Here is a 16,915-nt window from a genome sequence, read left to right as displayed (position 1 = left end):
TACCATCCTACAGAACTGACACCCGGTAGCAATATTATATATGGTAATACTAGACAAGGGGAGATGCTGAGGAATAAAATGTTTCCAAATATAGGTTTGTTTAGTAAGACCTTTCTATAAAGATAACGTTGCCTTAGAAGCCTTAGGCTTTTAGCATTAAATAAATGTAGGTTGCGGTTACTAAAGGGGCACAATTAGAGGGGCCCTAATTTGTGGAGCCCAATGCTTTAATACCAAACTCCTCCTATTTTGATCGGAAATTTGATCTTTATCAGATACAATGTAGTTTGAAACGTAAAGAATATTTCCGGCATAGTACATTTTCGAGGCCTAACAAACCGTTTTGGGGCGAAAAACACATTTGACTCCATTAATACTCACCCCACTATTAAAGGATGATGAAATATTAACTCGCACTGACTTTTCTCAAATCAGCAACTTAAGTAAGGCAAACAATAACCTGACTGCTAATGAAGGAGCTGCTTTAAAAACACTATCTACCAATACCACTATCAGGCCTGCTGACGAGGGAGGAGCTACAGTCCTACAGAATTAGGCCTCGTTCAGGGTGCCAGCTGCAGGACTCAGAGGGAGGGCGGGAGGGAGGCAGTGCGGCAGTTTGCTGGGCGATCTGTGTTTATTCCCCAGCAGACTTTTCAGCGTTGGGGAGGGGGCGGGGTTACACACAGCAGGGTAAGTATCGAGGTTGCAGTCATGAAATCATTCTGAAGAATGATTTCATTGGCTGCCTAGGTCCCAGTGACGCTGCTACAGCTCCAAAAAACGAATTTTTCATTTATTGAAACTGTAGTCAGCTTCAACTCCTGGCCTCGGAGACAGGGCGGTTGCTACCCTGACAACCAGTATTCAAATTGAATACTTTGTTTCTCACGGCAGCACGCACGGCAGCACGCCCTCCCTCCGAAGCCAGCACCCTGAACGAGGCCTTACAGTGATTACTGTATAGAAACACTAAGGCCGCTCTCGGATTGGTTACCTAAAGTGCTCCCCCTTATCCGATGATCCAACTATCCGCTATAAATATGAATTGGATGATTTTTTCACTATGGCTCCAAATAATTTGGGGATCATTGAACAAACCTTTGAGTTCATTATGCAATCACACCGCAAACAACCAATTGTGCACACTGCCCAATATCAAGAAATTCATAATTTCCACCTGGGATGGACCATCATTTCAGGCGATATACAACTGGGCTCACAATTTTTGTACTTTTTTTTATCCAAACTTTGTATCTTAGGCATTCATACGGTATTCATACATACACAAGGACACCAATTCATTTTTTATCAAAACGGAACGTGGTTATACACCTTCTGTACTACCTGATACACATTTGTCAACCTTAGACATGTCAAATATTTATACTGTGATCCCAAATCATGAGAGCGTTGCTGCAGTTCAGAAATGAATAACCAACATGTTACACACAAGCCCTCCTTTAAAATTGTTTATTTCCCTTCTTGATTGAACCCCAAGACCAGGGACGGCTGGATGGTAGTGCCATCTGCGCAGTTGCACCGAGCACTGCTCTTACAGAGGCCCCACGCTCTTCCCCACATTTAAACTGATTGCCGGTGAAGAGCGAGGGACCTCTTACCTTCTCTCCGGAGCTGTAAGCTTCTCCTCCTGCTCCTCATCTCCGCCATTTCCTGCTTGTGACAACGCATCGCCATGAAAACACAGCATCAAACGATGCTGCAACATCATACAGCGACGTGTTGCCATGCCACCATGATGAGGATCACGATGAAATGCCAGAGAAGGCAAGAGGCCCCGCACTCTCCTCTGAGAGTGCCCGCCCAACTCCCGACCGGCCCTACCCAAGATACAACTATTTCACTTTGAAACGAATTTTCTCGAGTTAAACTGTAATTTTCCAAAATAATAATTTCCCATTTTGATTTACACAGGACAATTCCCTTCTTTTGCATTCTTCACAAAATGTGACTGTAAATGCTCGTAACTCTGATGGACAGATAACTGGCAGATTAACAGTGGGTAAGTCACAACTTGTTCAATGCTTATTGTTACTGTGGATATTTGTTTTCTGAATAAAGGGGGATGCTTTTTTTTACTGAGCCAATTTAGAATAACAATGAAATTGAGCGTGGAGTGTTTTGAATTGTATAATGAACAGAGGTATGAAACGCACTTGCAAATTTTTTTACTTTTTTCCCCTAATTCAAAATGCTTTGCCAAACCTTAAGGATAATAATGTTGCCAAATTAGTAAGCCTCCTGCTAAATATCGCTAGACAGTGAAAGAAACATGGTGTTTCTAAATTGTCATTGTCTAAATTTAGCATAGGTGGAACTTGATGGACACATGTCTTTTTTCACCCTCATCTAGTACTGTATGTAAGTGAGCCCTAATTATAATCCCAACATTAAGCAAATCTATCGATTTTGTTTTTAATTATTTAAAACAATTAGCATATTACAATGCACATTGATGTAATGCTTGGCGAATGGCTTGCAAACTGACTCAACAAGTGCTAGTTTCCCATGGTTCATGACTTCATTAGAAAGTTTTACACATCTCTTGTAGCGAATACTATTGGAAGCCGTTAAGTCTTCCATTATAATAATAAAAAATAAAAAAATGATATTTTAAAAATATTTATAAAAGTTTTAGTACATAAAGAAATACATTGAGAAATGTGGGGAAATATGTATTGCTAAGGCTTTGCAGCGCCTGGCTCTTTACATTTTGGTAACTGAAGTAAAATGATAGCTACCAATGATTTGTCTTACAAAGATAATACTGCAAGTGCTGATACATAAGATACATAAGCTAAAACTTTGTTTGTCATCTATAGTGATACAGTTTGAAATGTATTAACGTATGCATTATAATAAACATTATGCCCAAAAAGTAGGCTGTTTGGATCTTGAAAATTAAAATATCAGCTATTAGTACGTTTTTCTCAGGGAGCCTCTGTTAACCTCTGGCAGATCCGTAGGGTTCCACGGAACATACATTAAAAACCACTGTATTCTCTCATTACAGAATGAAAGTTATTTTATTCGGTGATAAAACCTCTATGGGCATCTAGAAACGTTTTTACGTATAATGCTGCTTAAACTGGGTTCAACTTACATAGATGATTTGGTAATATATTTGATAAACATTGCAGCTGCGCAGAATTGAGCATTTTTAAATATTGCACAGGATGTAAAATGTAAATATATTGATATTTTAAACTGAATAAGAGGATCAGGGTTAAAATGCATATCATTTTGCAAAAAGCTCACTGTATTGGCTATTATTGTGAAGCAATCATTAGATTTGGTTCTATAGGACTCTAGTTTAACCAAACATGTTTTTTTAAGTAGCAGTTAGTTCATTAGGGCACAATGGGAAAAGAAAGAGGGGCCTAATGTATGCTAGTAGCCTTCATAAAACGTGTTGCTGGGCCTGTTACGCCGGGCCTGTTATGCCGCAAGTTTTGTCAGTGTAATTATATCGGTATTCTGAAAGACTCTGCCTGCGTTAGCTAAATGATCAAAACTGGCAAGGAGAGATTGTATTTTTTCTTGTACTCTTGCTGCCAATGGAGGACATGGAACTGGAGTACGGTGATGAGGACGCCCTTCATCATGGCAGGGGTAAGTAGAAGTTGTATTTACTTTATTTATGCTGGCTAATGTTTGATTAAGAATGGGCAAATTAGCTATTATCCATATCTGGAAAATAGTAATTTTGCCCATTACTATATGTGTTGGGGGGAAGGGGAGGTTGTTGGGGATAGAGAAGGTGGGTAGTAAGGTTGTTGTGTATTTTAATGTTAATTGTGGGTAGCGAGGATGGGTGAAGTTGGCATTTGGCCCTTGGTGGATGTTTATACCTACCGGGTGGGTAGCGGGAGGGGTTAACCCCTTCATTACCTTTGCGGTTTTAACCACCAAGGTAAGGAAGGGGTTAACTCCACCCACAACCCCCTCGCAAGGTCTAAACACCCACCAAAGGTCAAATACCACCTTCACCTACCCCCGCTACCCACAATAAACTTGGCACCGGTAGCTAACCCCTTCATTGCCTTAGCGGTTAGCTGCGAAGGTAATGAAGCTGCCTGTAAATGCATTTTTATTGCATTGGATTCATGCCGGGTGTCTCCAGTGCTGGTATTCATGTGCATCAGCTCCGGAGACCCCCGGCATCAATCCGATGCAGGAAAAATTCCTTTTTTTTCTAAGTCCCTCTCTCTTCACCTTTTCAGCAGCTTCACGCCAACTTTTTCTGGGGAGAGGAATTTGGGAGGAATTCGCCATTCTAGAGCTTCAATAAGCCTCAATAACCTAATCGAGGCTACTAGAATAGCACGAATCTCAAAACCTGCCGACAAGGGGCTTATCGAGACTTACCTGTCGATGTGTTTTGGATAAGAGCCAAAAATGACGATTAATGCTTTCACCGCCCACTTATCGAGGCTTTCTGAATCGCTGTAGCTATTTTTGGCCGATAACAGCTAAAAAGCCTTGATAAGGGGTTTATGAAGGCTACTAGCATAGGCCCCAGAGTGTTCATGAAAGCATGGCAAAGTATAGAGGGTATTTTCTAAAGAAAAAACCTTAAGCCAGGTTCTCAAACTTGACTTAATGATGAACATCATAATCTCATTAGGTTTAGCTCCTTTATGGATCCCAAATGGGCATAATTAAGAATTTATTTTACCAAATAGCTCCTTCTTATTTCTAGTTAGGGAACAAATATGTTTTTCTGTTTGAGATCTATCGGCTTCAAATGTCATCTTTGTGGCTTAATTAATGTGTAGCTGGTTCATTAAAACGGGGATTCAATATAGGGGTGATTAGGAAAGATATATTACAAACTTTATTCAACTATTTAAAAAGTTATTAAGCCCTTCAGTTGTGAAATTCTCATAATGAACATTTTAATGAAAGTGCATGTCTGTGGTGAGGGAAATTCATCAGCTGTTGTTTCAAAGCAGTTCATGTGCTTCCTTTTAGATTTATATTGTGAATAATTGTACACACTGCCAGTATGAGATGGGCGCAGAGGATTTCAGACCAGGAGACGTTTTAAGAGAAAGATAATAGGCTTTTTATTCGTCACAATTTTCAAACCAAACAAATTATTACCAGAAAAAAACTGGGTTAAAAGGAAAACAAAAGCAAACAGCCTAACTTCTATTAGGAGCACTCTCTATACTTTCCCATACATCCCATCTATGGGTTGGAGGCTAGGCCCATTTCCAACATCAAAGCTAGGCAACATAGTGGAGGTCAGTTACCTTCTGCTGGGTTAGGGTTCTGCAAGTCCTTGTACAGGGTTTCTATCCTGATAGGTCCACGGTTCAATTCCTTCCTGTCCACAGAGATTCAGTTCCCATGTGATCCCTTCAGTCGTCCAGGGCATCTGCCTGGACTAGAGAGCTCTCCTGCAGTGATTGCTGAAGGCTTTTTAAAGGAGCTAACAAGCCAGCTGAGCAGGTCAATTAGGACAGACTGCTCTGAATTAACCTGCCCAGTGCTGGGCACAAGCTCTCCACACAGGTTTTTCTGCATAACTACATAAACAGGGAAGACACAGTGTTACACTGCCCCAGATGTATGCTGTCACATTATGACCTGTGGTATCACATGTATGTCAGGCACTTTGCGTTTATTACTGTATCTTCTACCCGGTCCATATGTCACTAACTGACGTTGTACTCCTGGCTGCAATGCATCACCACGTAACCACCTTGCTTTCCCAGTGTTTCTCTATGGTCAGCAACATCATATGACGTCCTGTTGTCATGGCAATGCAACGCCATTTAACGTTGCAGCGCCATTGTGAGGGACCCTGCAGGAAGAAATGGCAAAGGGGAAGGTACGAGAGTTACAGAGGCCATACGCTCTCCCTCGGCAATCAGTTTATTTGTTGTGTGGAAGAGTGCGGGACCTCTGTAACCACGGGGCTCGGTGCAGTGGCACCGATGGCACTGCCATCAAGCCAGCACTGATTATTGCCAATACTGGCTGACCCTTACTTTAGGTAGACATTAAAGAACAGTTCATTGTGATACATGGTTATGGTTTTTAACAGTAAATTGCTGTTCTGCAGTTGTGATGTTAAACCTTTGCAGTTTTATCCCTCGGTTTTCAAGGTGTCAGTCAGTTGAATTTCTTAGCTGTCTCTGAATGGGGACGTGTTTGTCAATCAAGTGTTTTCTTTACCCTTATTCCACCCTGTCCTTGCCAGAGAGCCAATACAGTTAAGCGGAACTAGGGAGGGGGCGGGGGGATTCGAAGGACTTGCTAAACACACAGTGACATCACACAAAAGGGAACAACCAGAGGTAATCAAACCTTTCCCAAGTCTATCTTTAGAAAGGCAACGCAATAAACAAGGCATCAGATTATCAAATATAAAACCATTCAGCATAATAATCAACATTGATTTATAAATCCTGCAGCCCACAAGTAATGTACTTTGCTTGCTCTAAGCATAAATTTGTTATATGCATACTAACGAGAAAGGCAATATATGTATCTCAATTTGCAACTATATTTGAAACATAATTTCATGTCATTAGTGAGTAATCTTTTATCTTGTATAATAATTTACAGAGCACATATTAGGATGATTTATATACTGATGCAGCGGCCGTTATTCGAACACTTCACGCGTCATGTACATCGGAATCCCGATTTGAAACCGCGGGATGAATTCCAGCCTCCCCGCACTAAGATGCGAGCGCGGCGAGGGCAGAAAAACGGATTTTAGTGTTCTGGCTTTTAAAAACATGAAATTGACAGTAGCACAGTAGCACAGTACTGTACACATTACAATTCATCCATTTTATTGCAAACGAAGAAACAGAATCCATGAAATTCAAACAAAACATCCGCGATAAGCGCAGGGGGCTGGGGCGATTGACCGCGTTCATGCTGCGTGGGGAACAGCAGAGAACTCAAAATCGGCGCCGTGATGTGTACTGCATCAGTATGTACATTTTCTTTATATATTCAGGCATTGTTATTCATGTGGGTTGTTTTCTAGAATTAGTGATATAAATTATTATATACATAATTTAGCCCTAATATGCATGTCAGACTTTTGATAGCTTATCAGCTTCATTTTGAGAGATAGGGCTAGAGAGAGACTCTTTAAGTAGAGTCCCAAGCACTATATACTGTATATCCCATCAAACCTCCCTACAAATAACATATAGGGAGAACTAGACCACTTGTGACTTGGATTCCTGTTCCTCATGGCTCCGGAAAGAGAGCATAGATGCAATGGCTTCATGGTTTGTGGAGATCATCAATAGGTCCCTTACTGTGGGGGACGTTCTGGTGGCCTTGCAAAATATGCTAGTCCATCCCCTCTAGAAGAATGTGGGTCTGGATATTGATGTTCTTGCCAACTACCATCCAATCTCCTGATGCAACAAATCAGTATCAATGGTGCACGCTAGGTGACAACTAATGTGAATAATAACTTGTGACAAGAAAATCGTGACAAATAACGAGAAAGGCGTTATAAACCAGATACATCACTATTTCTCTTCAGCAGTGTAATCTTCCATATCGTCACAGATGCAATCAGATAGTCTGTTGTGTAGTAAACCTCATGCAAGGGAAACACATGTAGAAACATAGATAGTATAATATAGTTTACTACAGGTCAACCCACAACAACACAGAGGGGAAAGGGAACCCTTACACTTTCCCCACTGTTTGAAAACAGTGAGTGACTTCAGGTGCACTTCAACCCTTGTTCATGGCTCTGGTTATCCGTGTACACGGCCGCATACAAGGCTTCCCAGTCTGCCTCTCCATTCGCTGCTCCGCTCCAGATTTCAGGGCTGAATGACATCAATACAGAAATACAAAAAACACAGCGCACAACGCTCATAGTGCATTAAATGATAATTTTAGTAACCAAGGTAAGAAGGTAAGTAATGTGCGTACATTTAAACAAAATTAAACAAGCATTTCAGGGTTATTGTTACCCAAACACCTATTCCCTGATGAAGAGACCCGTGTGGTCTCGAAACGCGTTGGATTAAAGAACTGTAAGACCTTTGCGAGCCTCCTACAACACAGCACTCCCAGAGAACCGGTCCGGTGATTTGCAGACTCGCGGCGAACTCTCGCGATTGCATGACGTCACAGACCAGGAAGTGTTTGAGCAGGACGCCAAACAGCGTGCGCTCTGCTGCTCGATTGCCAGCTGGACCTGTGCAGTAGCGGGCATTGCGCACAATAAACGGGACTGCTGTTTACTAAAAACGTGAGACTGCTGAAGACCTACCCTGAGGCAAGGGGCTGGCATATCAGTGACTGGAGTGGAGATTATCCAGGCCCTACACCGAGGCTGTTTTTGGAGTGAGAAGGAGAGAGCCACGAGACCATCACGAGCGTCCGTTGGTGTTTGGGTAACAATAACCCTGAAATGCTTGTTTAATTTTGTTTAAATGTACGCACATTACTTTAAGAAATGGAAACAAAAAGAAAACAGCGCACAATGCCAAATAGTGAAGTAAGTAATAGAATGTATTACAATGTTAAAGGGGTAATAAATCTGCGTACATCAGATAGAAATAACATGTGCATTTAGTGCATAACACACTGGTTACCACTCTGTAGCTGTAAAACAGGACGTCTGGCACTCAGCTGTCTCTGCAGGACCCTCTATGATGGTTCTGGGGCATGGGATCCTTCATGCACTCCTCACACAGCAGGACGCTGCTCACAAGGGGATTCCTTTCAAGCAGCCTGGTAATACTGCAGATTCAGACACTTAGTGGGACCGCTCCTCAACCGGCGATATACTGCCTCCAGGGGAATTCCCCTACAGTCCCCCGTCTCTCCTGTGTAGATTTGCTGCTTTTCCCAGCTGCTATGATCTTAGGGCAGTCCAGAGCTGTTGGAATTGCTCTGCAAACACTTCCGCAGCTGTAGGGGCTTACACAGCGTGCCACGATGCCACTCCGTCACGTGGTGTAGCGGAGTGACGTCACAGTTCTCGTGGCAATGGAGGAATCAATAGGGAGGAAGAAGGAGAGTCCCTTACAGTCTCTTACCGGCGCAGAAATCGCTCAGTTAGCACGGTGGCAGCCAATATAAGCTGATAGTGATACAAATCCAAAGGATGAATATAGGCAAAATTATGGCATTAATACATCCAACATGTTCGTAGATCTAACTACTTCTTCAGGGTGTTAGATTTACGAAACATGTTGGATGTATTAATGCCATAATTTTGCCTATATTCATCCTTTGGATTTGTATCACTATCAGCTTATATTGGCTGTCACCGTGCTAACTGAGCGATTTCTGCGCCGGTAAGAGACTGTAAGGGACTCTCCTTCTTCCTCCCTATTGATTCCTCCATTGCCACGAGAACTGTGACGTCACTCCGCTACACCTCGTGACGGAGCGGCATCGTGGCACGCTGTGTAAGCCCCTGCAGCTGCGGAAGTGTTTGCAGAGCAATTCCAACAGCTCTGGACTGCCCTAAGATCATAGCAGCTGGGAAAAGCAGCAAATCTACACAGGAGAGACGGGGGACTGTAGGGGAATTCCCCTGGAGGCAGTATATCGCCGGTTGAGGAGCGGTCCCACTAAGTGTCTGAATCTGCAGTATTACCAGGCTGCTTGAAAGGAATCCCCTTGTGAGCAGCGTCCTGCTGTGTGAGGAGTGCATGAAGGATCCCATGCCCCAGAACCATCATAGAGGCTCCTGCAGAAACAGCTGAGTGCCAGACCGTCCTGTTTTACAGCTACAGAGTGGTAACCAGTGTGTTATGCACTAAATGCACATGTTATTTCTATCTGATGTACGCAGATTTATTACCCCTTTAACATTGTAATACATTCTATTACTTACTTCACTATTTGGCGTTGTGCGCTGTTTTCTTTTTGTTTCCATTTCTTAGAGTGTGTGGGGTGCTGAGCCACCCCTAATGTTTATAGCAGCAGACGCCCTTATCAACCACACGGTTATGTTATAATTTAATTATTTAATCACTTATTCACTGTGGTATTGTGGTTTACTTTATTTATATATGGTTTAGTCACTGCACTGTATTCAATTATAAGGAGATAGATAGTAGCGCACAGTTTATTTCTGTTTTTACGCACATTATTTACCTTCTTACCTTGGTTACTAAAATGATCATTTAATGCACTATGAGCGTTGTGCGCTGTGTTTTTTGTATTTCTGTGTGCTTATAGGGGGGACCAGAGCCATCCCTGGTGTCACAGCTGCAGACGCTCCCTACATTTCCATTTATATTTAAGGTCACCCATTTATTGTATTTTATATCACATTTATTACGTCACTTAAAGTATTGTAGTTGCGCACCTTTATTCTGTTCACTGAATGACATCAGCTGTTGGAGTTTGAGTACGGTCGCCTCAAGGAACCAAAAGCCCTATGCATTTCGCCGAAATACTCTGCTTCCTCAGGGGTTCAGTTAGGCTTACGCAGTCCTATACTCTTTATATCCTTTACTCGGCCAAATCTAACTTACTACAGCTTGTTCTAATCACAGTAAAGACCCCATCAGCACACAGCTGTGCCTAAGAACATGTGATTCCCTAACAAAGATCACTGTAATAGTACAGGTGCGCCGACGAGTATTCTAAAACTTGCCTTAAACTTGCCTTGGAAAATCTGGGGCTATCACCAACAAGATCCAGGTACATGCTGGGTACATTCTGCAACATTTCAGTGACATTTCTGCAGATACTAATGACCCATCGGATTAACACAGCAGGGGACCCTGGCAGTCTCATTCGGTTTGAATGGGACTGCCAGGGACCAACACTGTTAATCCGATGGGCCATTAGTCTGCCTGCAGAAATTGTACTGAAATGTTGCAGCATGTACCCAGCATGTAACTGTGTCTTGTTGGTGATTGCCCCAGATTTGTTTTAGAATACTCTTCGGCACTACATTATACTGCTACACATGTACAAACTTGTTATAGTAATAAACATATTTAAGAAAAACATACTTTATATAAAAAAAATCCTCAATATTGATTAATGATTTGTACAATAAACATCTAATCCTATATACATTGGGTATAAAATATCTCTCTATACAATCCTCAAATAAACTTTATTGCCAATCCCATTAATTAGATAAAAAAATAAAAGAAGGGGAATGGATCCTTGATGTGGATAACTACAATGCAGAAAAGAAAGTGATTGATTAATTATCAAATGTAAAAACAGACAAGTATTTGGATCTACAAATGACATCCAATTTAAATGATGTTACTTTGACAGTCAGTATCCAATATGATTAAAATTAAACTCAACCTCCTGGTTATTTTACTGGAATTTATGATCCAGTTCTAAACAGAAGGTTATATGTTCAAAAAAAAGGGGAGTTCTGTAATGTTAATGATTCATAGCCTAATACAGGATGATCAAATAACAATTAAATATAGCAAACATTCAATAATGCTTACCATGTTTGAGATTTACCTAATAAATGAAATAACAATTCAAAATTGATTTACACGAAAATAGGTGCCGGTCAATTTAATATATAAATATAAATAAGTGCACTTATAATATGTACCTATAAAATTAGATATATAAAGATATATGGGAGGATATTTTGTTGCATCTTGTTTGATTGCAGTTGGAAAACTTCAGGTATTTGGCAGCACCAGGTGTATGAACACTATTCACCGTTATATTATATGGTTTATGGGACAAATGTCCTTAATTATCTCCAGCACAATATTTGCACATTTTACTGTATATGGAATTGCACTTATTTTTTCTGTTTTCACATCATCCAATCTCCTACCTTCCCATGGTAGGGAACGTGTTGGAGAGGGTAGTTTTCACCAAGCTGCAAGATTTTCTGGAAAGGGCCGGATTCCCTCCCACACAGTCTTGCTTTAGATTCAGTCATAGAACTGAGTCGGCCCTGGTCTGTGTGGTGGATGACTTATTGATGACCATGGACAAGGACTGTATTTCTGCATGTTGGACCACTCAGTAGCCTTCGGCACAATGGATCATGGGGTGCTGCTGCACTGCCTGTGGGACCTATCTGGTCGGTGGGACCGCATTACAATGGGTTGCCTCGTTACTATAGGGCCGGACCCTGTAGGTGGCTATGGGGTCCCATGTGTTACCGGTGGCACCTGTCCCCTTTTGGGGTCCCTCAAGGATTGGTTCTTTAACTGCTCTTGTTCTTGTTGTGCAAATGCCAGGCTATATTTTTACTTGACAAAGCAGCACATCAACTAAAAATAAACTGAAATAACAACGTACTGTAGTGCCGACGGTTATTCTAACACAAACCAGTGGCAATCGCCAAAAAGACCCAGGTATATGCTGGGTACATGCTGGGTCTAGTTTAAGGCAAATTTAAGGCATTGACTAATGGCCCATAAGATTAAACTGAATGGGACTGCCAGGGACCCCTGCTGTGTTAATCCGATGGGTCATCAGTCAATGCAGAAATGCCTTAAACTTGCCTTAAACTAGCCAGGTTACACCCAGCATGTACCCAGCATGTAACCGGGCTAGTTTAAGGCAAGCTTTAGAATACTCGTTGTCTCGTCTGTATCTGCATATTATATGTTGTGAGCAACTTTTCTTTCTAAATCTCCATATTTGCCGAGTCATTTCTTGTTTTTGTTTCCATTAGTATCCGAGATTGTCATAAAAAAAATTACTTTGGCTTCACGTGTGTAAAGAGGGGTGGCCATTGTCACATTTTGTTAAGACAAAAATTAAAAAACTTACATTTGGAATGTATTCCAAGGATTTAAAAGAGGGAGCAACAACAGGATAACTCCACAAATGTTAATGTCCATCTATCTATCGTCTATAGATCTGTCAATCTATTTGAAGTTAAGATGCTCATATAATTTAGCAGAAAAAAATATTCATCCCTCTATGCTTGTGTCCAGACACTCTTTATAGCCTTATTCAGAAGGCCCTTATCGAGCACTTATCGCCTAAAATGGGTACTCGTATTCAGATAACCTCGATAAGTGCTCGATGACGGCCTGTATCGACGCAAAATGTTATCACCATCCGAAATTCGCCAACTGAGCAGCGATCAGCCGCTTATCGACCATTTTCGGAGGGTTGATAAACTTGCGCGATTCAGAGACCCGCAAGTCGGCTGTCGCAGCCTATCGCAGCCCTAAAAGGCGTTCTTCTCCCCAAATCCAATTCACCACAAAATCTTTGGAGATTGGTGGGGAGATGGCCTCGATGAGCGATGAGTGATGTGTCGGGACTTAGAAAAAATCAGGCCCCTTTCCTGCCTCGGATTGATGCCGGGGGTCTCCGGAGCTGATAGCCATTAATAGCAGCTCCCGACCCCCCCGGCATGCATCCGAGGCAGGAAACATGCATGTACAGCAACTTCATTACCTTAGCGGCTAACCGCTAAGGCAATGAAGGGGTTAAACACCTGTGCCAGGCTTACTGTAAGAAACATACAATACAATACAATATTGTGGCTAGCGGGGGTGGGTGAAGAGGGAATTTGGCCCTTAGTGGCTGTTTAGGCCTTGCGGGGGGTTGCGGGGGGAGTTAACCCCTTCATTACCTTAGCGGTTAATACCGCTAAGGTAATGAAGGGGTTAACCCAACTGCTACCCACCTGCAAGGTCTAAACACCCATCCTTAGGGTTAATACCGCCTTCACTCATCCGTGAGGCCTAAGCACACACCCCTGACTGACTATACCCACCCTATACCCATTGAGTAGTATAGTGGTACATCATACCCATATAATAATATGAGCATGATAGCCTCTATAGCACTCAATGGGCACCCTAAAGACAATAAATTAATACACAAGACACACAGTAATAAAACGTAACTAAACTCCAAAAAAACACACTTCACTAAATAAAAACAGTAGCCAGCTAATCCAATCAATAGAAGCAATTACAACATCAACAATGAATTAATTCAACCATTACCCAATAAAACCAATTAATTCCTAAACCAACTCAAAATGAATAGTAACACTAACCGATCCAAACAATGAATTACTCCAACATTAATGAATGTAACCATTAAAACTCAAAAAAATTAATTAAAACAATCTCTGAAGTAACCATAAAACATATTAGCTAACATAATATAACATTAAGTACAAGCGAACACCAATCGCAAACCTTTTATTACATTAAGCATGAACAAGCAAACAATCACATCCACATAATAAATTGCAATGAAAAAAAGCAATAACAAGCGAGAAATGCCCCCCAAATATTGTCATAATAATGTATTAATCTATACCCTAAAGAGGTACCGATTAATATATTATCAGTCAATGTGCCTCCCCCAAAAAATCAAAAAACACATCCAAAGATTAAACCTGTAAAAAGAGACATTTACAAACATTGAATATATTACTTACCATTAGAAGCGGTGGCCCTCCGGCTCCCGGGGTAACAGGAAGCTCACGTACCTTGAAGGCCTCCAACAGCATCCGATGCCATCATCCATCAGGATCCGGCTCAGGTACCCCAAACTTCTTTTTTCTTTCTTTAATCACCTTCTTCTATCTTCATCTGTAACCATTTCTTGTTCCTCTTTATCTTCTTTCTTCATCTGTCAATCCAAAATACCCCATGTTAAATCCCAGCCGATGCTGTCTCGTCGGCTTCTTGGGCTCAAATGAGGCGTCACGGCCTTAAATATGGCTTGTGACGTCACATTTAAACAAAAAGGGGAGGGATAAGGGAGTGATCGACTAAACCATACTAATTGTGTAGAATATGTAATAATAGTGATAAATTCAATTGATAATGAAGAGTAGGTGCAACTATGAACTGAAGTGAATCAGAAAAAGTGGGGGGTACAGAGATCTGTACTCCAAAGGAAATTCACTTAAATGCACACTACCTATATTTAAAATTTAACCTTTAATATAAAGTCCTTAAAACATATATTACCAACAAAAAAATGTGACAACGTTTAAAAATAAATTAAATAAGATAACTCATGCAAACAGGCAGTCTCATATGTTTAAATGCTCCAGTATATCGTTAAAACTGGAGAGTAGGAGGCTGCTAGGGTGCAAACAGCCGGAGTGAGCAACTAAGCCCACCACTTCACTGGTTAGCTAAATAGAGTAGTGTATATCGTAGTGGCTATTAGTATCGTTTGTTATCACTTAATATTGGCAGTATAACCTCCTAATCAGGTCTTTAACCACTCCAGGAAGCCTTGCCTCGCCACTACCCTAATTTTTATATATTGGCTAATCTAGTGAACGGCTGACAAGTACTGTATTAAAATAGCCCCAAAATTAATTTTGTCCCTGAGGAAGCTCCGTAGTAGGAGGGAAACGCGCGTTGGACGCGTGTTGATGATGTCAGCCCCCTTCATGGGGCTATTTTAATACAGTACTTGTCAGACGTTCACTAGATTAGCCAATATATAAAAATTAGGGTAGTGGCGAGGCAAGGCTTCCTGGAGTGGTTAAAGACCTGATTAGGAGGTTATACTGCCAATATTAAGTGATAACAAACGATACTAATAGCCACTACGATATACACTACTCTATTTAGCTAACCAGTGAAGTGGTGGGCTTAGTTGCTCACTCCGGCTGTGTGCACCCTAGCAGCCTCCTACTCTCCAGTTTTAATGATATACTGGAGCATTTAAACATACGAGACTGCCTGTTTGCACGAGTTATCTTATTTAATTTATTTTTATACGTTGTCACATTTTTTTGTTGGTAATATATGTTTAAAGGACTTTATATTAAAGGTTAAATTTTAAATATAGGTAGTGTGCATTTAAGTGAATTTCCGTTGGAGTACAGGTCACTGTACCCCCCACTTTTTCTGACGTCACATTTACCCTCAAAATGGTTAACAGCCACCTGATTGGCTGTTAAAACCATGTTCCGACTTAAAAAATTTTTTTTTGCCGTGACGTCACTTAAACGGAATGATGCCTGCCAATCAGAATAGCTGTGCTTCATTTGCCTTTAAGATTGACGTCACGAAGCCGGCATCAGTTGGTATTTCAGACAATCAGATCGTGGGAACAAATTCCACACTCTGATTGGCTGAACTACCTTGTGATACAGCGGCCATCTTGGATTTAGTGACATCATGTTAAAAGAAAATTAAGCACAGCCATTCTGATTGGCAGGCATCATTCCCTTTAAGTGACATCATGGCAAAAAAAAAAATTAAGTCGGAACATGGTTTTAACAGCCAATCAGGTGGCTGTTAACCATTTTGAGGGTAAATGTGACGTCACAAGCCATATTTAAGGCCGTGACGCCTCATTTGAGCCCAAGAACCCGACGAGACAGCATCGGCTGGGATTTAACATGGGGTATTTTGGATTGACAGATGAAGAAAGAAGATAAAGAAGAACAAGAAATGGTTACAGATGAAGATAGAAGAAGGTGATTAAAGAAAGAAAAAAGAAGATTGGGGTACCTGAGCCTGATCTTCATGGCGGATGGCATCGGATGCTGTTGGAGGCCTTCAAGGTACGTGAGCTTCCTGTTTCCCCGGGAGTCGGAGGGCCACCGCTTCTAATGGTAAGTAAGATATTCAATGTTTGTAAATGTCTCTTTTTACAGGTTTAATCTTTAGATGTGTTTTTTGATTTTTTTGGGGGAGGCACATTGACTGATAATATATTAATCGGTACCTCTTTAGGGTACAGATTAATACATTATGACAATATTTGGGGGGCATTTCTCGCTTGGTATTGCTTTTTTTCATTGCAGTTTATTATGTGGATGTGATTGTTTGCTTGTTCATGCTTAATGTAATAAAAGGTTTGCGATTTGTATTTGTTTGTACTTAATGTTATATTATGTTAGCTAATATGTTTTATGGTTACTTCAGAGATTGTTTTAATTAATTTTTTTGAGTTTTAATGGTTACATTCATTAATGTTGGAG

General features: G+C 41.1%; 1 protein-coding gene across 1 annotated transcript in view; it reads left to right on the top strand.

Moving 5' to 3' along the window:
- Window positions 1–16,915, top strand: part of SGCG (sarcoglycan gamma) — a 143,294-nt gene that overhangs the window by 82,019 nt on the left and 44,360 nt on the right. The window contains exon 4 of the mRNA XM_075592249.1: window positions 1,936–2,023. Within this exon, the coding sequence (XP_075448364.1) occupies window positions 1,936–2,023 (88 nt within the window). The remainder of the gene's footprint in view (window positions 1–1,935; window positions 2,024–16,915) is intronic.

Source organism: Ascaphus truei, chromosome 3 (genome assembly GCF_040206685.1).
Source record: "Ascaphus truei isolate aAscTru1 chromosome 3, aAscTru1.hap1, whole genome shotgun sequence".
In the NCBI taxonomy this organism is placed as follows: domain Eukaryota; kingdom Metazoa; phylum Chordata; class Amphibia; order Anura; family Ascaphidae; genus Ascaphus; species Ascaphus truei.
Note: the sequence above shows the minus strand (reverse complement) of the source record. Positions and strands in the feature narration are given on the sequence as shown.